General features: G+C 39.5%; 1 protein-coding gene across 1 annotated transcript in view; it reads right to left on the reverse strand.

The window, feature by feature from the left end:
- EFCAB3 (EF-hand calcium binding domain 3) overlaps positions 1-4,770 on the reverse strand; it is a 33,167-nt gene extending 28,397 nt beyond the window's left edge. Inside the window, exons 1-2 of the mRNA XM_010856467.1 lie at positions 4,562-4,770; positions 3,324-3,414 (exon numbers count right to left, since the gene is read on the reverse strand). Coding sequence (XP_010854769.1) covers positions 3,324-3,397 — 74 coding nt within the window. The 5' untranslated portion in view covers positions 3,398-3,414; positions 4,562-4,770. The remainder of the gene's footprint in view (positions 1-3,323; positions 3,415-4,561) is intronic.
- Between the last annotated feature and the right edge of the window lie 2,344 nt (positions 4,771-7,114).

Genomic DNA, 7,114 nt, shown 5'->3' on the forward strand with positions numbered 1-7,114 from the left:
CTCAGCAATCTTGATTCCAGCTTGTGCTTCCTCCAGCCCAGCGTTTCTCATGATGTATTCTGCATATAAGTTAAATAAGAAGGGTGACAATATACAGCCTTGACATACTCCTTTTCCTATTTGGAACCAGTCTGTTGTTCCATGTCCAGTTCTAACTGTTGCTTCCTGACCTCCATACAGGCTTCTCAAGAGGCAGGTCAGTGGTCTGGTATTCCTATCTCTTTCAGAATTTTCCACAGTTTATTGTGATCCACACAATCAAAGCCTTTGGCATAGTCAATAAAGCAGAAATAGATGTTTTTCTGGAACTCTCTTGCTTTTTCGATGATCCAGCAGATGTTGGCAATTTGGTCTCTGGTTCCTCTGCCTTTTCTAAAACCAGCTTGAACATCTGGAAGTTCATGGTTCACGTATTGCTGAAGCCTGGCTTGGAGAATTTTAAGCATTACTTTACCAGCATGTGAGATGAGTGCAGTTGTGCAGTAGTTTGAGCATTCTTTGGCATTGCCTTTCTTTGGGGTTGGAATGAAAACTGACCTTTTCCAGTCCTGTGGCCACTGCTAAATTTTCCAAATTTGCTGGCATATTGAGTGCAGCAGTTTTACAGCATCGTCTTTCAGGATTTGAAATAGCTCAACTGGAATTCCATCAGCTCCACTAGCTTTGTTCGTAGTGATGCTTTCTAAGGCCCACTTGACTTCACATTCCAGGATGTCTGGCTCTAGGTCAGTGATCACACCATCGTGATTATCTGGGTCATGAAGATCTTTTTTGTACAGTTCTGTGTATTCTTGCCACCTCTTCTTAATATCTTCTGCTTCTGTTAGGTCCATACCATTTCTGTCCTTTATTGACCCCATCTTTGCATGAAATGTTCCCTTGGTAAATCTAATTTTCTAAAAGAGATCTCTAGTCTTTCCTATTCTATTGTTTTCCTCTTTCTTTGCACTGATCTCTAAGGAAGGCTTTCTTATCTCTCCTTGATATTCTTTGAAACACTGCATTCAAATGGGTATATCTTTCCTTTTCTCCTTTGCTTTTCACTTCTCTTCTTTTCACAGCTATTTGTAAGGCCTCCTCAGACAGCCATTTTGCTTTTTTGCATTTCTTTTTCTTGGGGATGGCCTTGATCCCTGTCTCCTGTACAGTGTCACGAACCTCCGTCCATAGTTCATCAGGCACTCTATCAGATCTAGTCCCTTAAATCTATTTCTCACTTCCACTGTATAGTCATAAGGGATTTGATTTATGTCATACCTGAATGATCTAGTGGTTTTCTCCACTTATTCAATTTCAGTCTGAATTTGGCAATAAGGAATTCATGATCTGAGCCACAGTCAGCTCTTGGTCTTGTTTTTGCTGACTGTATAGAGCTTCTCCATCTTTGGCTGGAAAGAATATAATCAATCTGATTTTGGTGTTGATCATCTGGTGATGTCCATGTGTAGAGTCTTCTCTTGTGCTGTTGAAAGAGGGTATTTGCTATGACCAGTGTGTTCTCTTGGCAAAACTCTATTAGCCTTTGCCCTGCTTCATTCTGTATTCCAAGGCCAAATGATGTATAGATCATTTGTATAGTATAGTAGTAGATATACTGTGGGCAGGAATCCCTTAGAAGAAATGGAGTAGCCATCATAGTCAACAAGAGTCTGAAATGCAGTACTTGGATGCAATCTCAAAAAGGACAGAATGATCTCTGTTCGTTTCCAAGGCAAACCATTCAATATCAGGTAATCCAAGCCTATGCCCCGACCAGTAATGCTGAAGATGCCGAAGTTGAATGGTTCTATGAAGTCTTTATTAGTTACGATTAAAAAAACATACTCTTGGCAGAATTCCAAACCTTATCTTTGCTCAAACATGAGAAATGTTGTTTTTTGTTTTTTTTTTTTTACTTAAAAAATTATTTTATTTTACAGAGTTTCAAAGGTTCAAAAAACTTTAGATTTGGAATGAACCCAGTATAGCTTCTCATCTCATGTAGGAATTCCCTCTACATGTGATATTATCTAATCTTTGCTTGACTACTTTCAGTAACAAGGAAGTCACCACTTCAAAAGGCAGTTTGCAATAAAGGGTAAAGGAACAATGAGATCAAGGGATCTGGCTGCTCTAAGGTCTTGGGGTTCCCTGGTGGTTCAGCTGGTAAAGAAGCTGGCTGCCAATGCAGGAGATTCGGTTTCAGTCCCTGAGTTGGGAAGATAACCTGGAGAAGGAAATGGCAACCTACTCCAGTATTATTGCCTGGAAAATTCCATGGACAGCCAGACTCAGTTCATGGGGTCACAAAGAGTTGTTCACAAATGAGTGTGCATGTGTGTGTGTGTGTGTGTGTGTGTGCATGTGTGAATGCATACACACACACAAGGTTGTCTTACCCATGTCCCAATAAAGAAAGTTAGTAATACATTCTTGTAGCAAATGCACGGTTAAGGACATTAGGAGAAACACTCTCAAAATGACAAGGAAAATGGATAATTGTGAGAGAGGAGAGAGGCTTCTCGACTTATGATCTGATAAAATTTGCACCAGGCTTTTACTTTCAGTCATTAGTGGTTACTGTTTATTGGAATTTGTAGTAATCATACTGAGAAAAAGGCAAACCTCCCTTCCCAATTTTATTTTTAAAATTTCATTTTACTTTTTATATTTTGAGCCACTTGGCATTTGGGATCAGTTCTCTGATCAGAGATTGAACCCCCTTGGAGTCTTAACCAGTGGACCATCAGGGAAGTCCCCATCCGAACTTTAGCCCAAGGTTAGTCAGAGTTAATTTACAGATTTCATTTTACTGGCCATTTTTGAGCTACATACTCATTTTCTGTATTCAGACGCTTAGGAGTTTATTATCCTCTAAATTCATTCTCCTTTAAACTGATACTTAATATGTCTTAATGTGTAACTGACAACCTCTAGCCCTCTGGAGTATTCTGTCCCAGCACACAAAAATAGCCTCTTGTTTGGAAGAACTCTTTGTTTCTCTTCTTTTTTGCTGAACCACACAGCTGTGGGATCTCAGTTCCCTGACCAGAGATCAAACCGGGGCCCTCAGCAGTGAGAGCACCAAGTCCTAACCACTGGACCACTAAGGAATTCTCCCTCTTTGTTTCTCTAGTCAAAAGGACATATATATATATATATATATATTTCATTAAAAATATTTATCTTCAATTCAGATGTTTTGTTTTATAATTAACTATCACAGAATGGATCCATGAGGAGGTTTCTCACTTGTTTCATTATAGCCTTTATGTATTTAATATATTCATCATAATAATTCTTTATCTTAATATATAGATCACCTTAATAAATTCATAACTTACCTCCTACTGTGGAAGTTGGGTACTTTTGTTAAAGGATTCAGTTTAAATTTTGCTTTAATTTCAGAAACTGCCATGGGGCCAGTAACTCTGTCTGGAATTCAGAAGATACCATTAAGGATGAAATCACAGATTAATTTTTTTCTATACTTTTACAACTTTCCCAGCTCAGGACCTGGAGTTTGAAGTCCTGGGCCTCAAAGAATGATAATATGTACAAATGCAAGTGAGAGATATGTGCATGTTGGGAGTTGGAAGGCCATGTGGACAGGCCCCTTTAGTATCCCAAGATCTCTAAGCAAAATTTCTTGCCATTGCTCCTCCTTCATAGTGAAGTGAAAGTCGTTCAGGTGTGTCCGACTCTTTGCGACCTCATGGACTATACAGTCCATGGAATTCTCCAGGCCAGAATACTGGAGTGGGTAGCCGTTCCCGTGTCCAGGGGATCTTCCCAACCTAGGGATCGAACCCAGGTCTTTCACATTGCAGGCAGATTCTTTACCAGCTAAGCCATAAGGGAAGCCCAAGAATACTGGAGTGGGTAGCCTATGCCTTCTCCAGCGGATCTTCCTGACCCAGGAATCAAACTGGGGTCTCCTGCATTGCAGGTGGATTCTTTACCATCTGTGCTGTTAGGGAAGCCCCCTGAATATATTAGTATTATTCTGATCCTATATAAAAATAAGTGGTAAAGCATCCTGGAAATATTTAGAAAAAATTGTTTAAAGACAACATTTATTTTTTATCTCAAGACATTATAGCATTTGCAATTTGCTAGTTGTTAGTGTCTTGGATAGCTACCTGGTAGTAAGTAGCTTTCCCAGAGGTTCCTTCTGGTCCAGCCCTGCCCAATCAGTTCTTATGAACCCACTGGTCTTTATTAAAAGTAAGAATATGTGTGGGATATAATGCTGTTTTGCTACCCTAGACCCTCCTGAATGGACTCTCAACCACTATGGTCTTTCTAGTCCTTCCTTTCTACTTCTGCATAGCTTATAAATCAGGACCTGTGGACCAGAAGCTGGGTTGGTAGGGTTTCCCCCTTTTATTGTTGATCTTTTTCTCTTTTTAATATAGAGTTCTGACTTAGGAATAGTAGACTATCGTATACTATTAAACCATGAAGAAAAAGTCTCTAATGTTTGGTTAGAATTCAATTTTCCAAAGTTTTTATCTCATTCTCTGGAAAACTGTTGTTTCTAAATAACTCAACTACATGTGCTCAAAATCTAGAAACCTACCACAGAGCTGGGAACTCTGGAGAGGCTTGACAATTTAGGCAGTTGAAAGGTGCTGTGAAATCATCCTCATGGCTCAAAATAACCATTACTTTAAAAAACTACCTTCAATCTCTCACTGAGATGATAGACTTTAAAATAAAGGACTCTTCATAGATTCCTATACAATCTGGATATTTACCTACTTCTAAGTGGTGCTACTTATAACTTCTGGGCTTCAATCAGATTAAGAATCCAATAAAGGGTTTGTTCCATCACACAACTGTGACCTCATTCACTTCTCAGGCTCAGGCCCAGGTAAGAATGACCCAAAAGCTCCTTCCAGCTTTAGAGTAATTGTGATTTCAATTCAATGTGCTTCATTCAGCACCTGTAGGTTATGTGTGGGTATGTAACAGAGTCAGAATATTTTGACACTGGTGGGATTTCAGGGAAGGGGGAGTTGTTGTTGTTTTTAATTCTGTATTAACATATTTTCACACTAAACAGTTGTGAATTAAAAGTTGTTCAAGTAAAAAATTTTAACCAACTGCTTTGGTTGAATTCTGATTAAGAACCATTTCATTAATTGTTTATATCCAGAAAGAAGGACAAAATCAAACTCTCATAGATTTGTAGTCTATGGTATTACTGAAAAGAGTGATTTTAAAAGAGCAATTAAAGAAAGCATTATAATTGTTTAAACTTTAGTATTCAAGATCCGACAGGTCTTGGCATTTAAATCACCTAAGCAGAGAAGTTGGAAGTGTCCCTAGTTTTCACAATGGCTAAGCACAGATACCTCTGGCAAAAGCTTAGCTTGAGCCCCTCAGGTTGTTTCAGGCTTCACTTGTCTGTAATTCTAGAGATTTTCTTTTCCTGCTCTGGGGGATTCATTTATTATGTGCATAATTGACTTTACCCTAGTCTTTCCAAACTTGGTACATTGCCTTTCATTCTGGCTAGGCATACAGAGGGAAAGAAAGACAAGGTTCAATTTATAAATTAAACAAATATTTAACTAGGGCCTACTATACAGAGGGAAAGAAAGACAAGGTTCAATTTATAAATTAAACAAATATTTAACTAGGGCTTACTATGTTAGGGGCTACCAAGATTTAAAATGAAGATAATGACCACCATTGTACTTTCTGTTTCTAGGAATTTGACTACTCTAGAAATCTCATAAGTGGAATCATACAGTATTTGTGACTGGCTTATTTCACTTAGCATAATATCCTCAAGGTACATCTATGTTGTACAATGTATCAGAACTTCCTTTTAAGGATGAATAATATTTCATTATGGGGCTTCCCAGGCAGTGCTAGTGGAAAAGAACCCACCTCCAGTGCAGGATACGTAAGAGACTCAGATTTGATCCTTTGGTTGGGAAAATCCCCTGGAGGAGGACATGGCAACCCACTCCAGTATTCCTGCCTTGAGAATCCCATGGAAAGGGGAGCCTGGCGGGCTACAGTCCATAGGGTTGCAAGGAGTTGGACGTGACTGAAGAGACTTAGCATGCATGCACATGTACAATATTCCATTATATATATCACACTTTTTATTTATTTATCTGTTGATGGACATTTGGGTTGCTTCCATCTTTCAGCTGTGATAAATAATGCTGCTGTGATACACTGGTGTTCACATCTCTCTTCAGGACCCTGCTTTCATCACTATAACACTCTTACCACCTCAACCTCTACTTCCTGCTCTGGATTACTGCAAAAGACCTCCTAACTGGTCTCCCTGCTTCTGTTCTTGCTGCATCCACCCCTGCCAAGTTTGTTCTACACACAGGAACCAGGAAAATTTTCTAAAAACTAAGTCAGATCATGTGATGTCTCTGTTCGAGTCCTCAGTTTCCTATGTTACTCAGAGTATTAACAAAAATGGAACCTTTACATTAGCCTTCAGGGCTACTGCCCACACCTGTATCACCCCTTTCCCCCAACAAGGGACACCTCACTGCACAATCCTGAAACTGTACAGTGCATAGCCTATGTGGTGGTCCCATTCCCTTCAAGACCTCATCTCCTCCTACATTGCCCTTGCTCACTCTGTTGCAACCACAGTGGCCTCTTTGTTCATTCTCAAGTATTCCGAGCATGCTGTTGCATGAGTGCTTTTGCACTTGCTCTTCCTTCTGCATGGAGTGTTCTTGCTCCAGATTTCTGCTCCCCAATCTCCTTAGCTTTTTGCTTAAATGCTCTTTATCAGTGAGGTCTTTCTTGATTACCTTCCTCCTTTTACAGTATCTCCTATACTCATTTTCTTTGCTTTATTTTCTCTGTAATCTTGGTCATACTATTATTTGTTTATTGTGTATATCTCTTCACTAGAAATTAAGATCCACAAGAGCAGTGAGCTTTGTCCCAAGCACCTGGACTAATACTTGGCACATGCTAGACTCTTACTGATGTTACGTGAATGGATACACACACCCCTTCACTGCTTCAGCAGACACCTGCTAACAGCAGGTACAGAAAATAAAAAGACTTATAAAATGTGATGTCTGGGTAGGGGATTAAGAGGTACAAACTGCTGCTGCTGCTGCTAAGTTGCTTCAGTCGT

This window comes from Bison bison, unplaced genomic scaffold (genome assembly GCF_000754665.1).
Source record: "Bison bison bison isolate TAMUID 2011002044 unplaced genomic scaffold, Bison_UMD1.0 scf7180017864371, whole genome shotgun sequence".
Taxonomy (NCBI): Eukaryota; Metazoa; Chordata; class Mammalia; order Artiodactyla; family Bovidae; genus Bison; species Bison bison.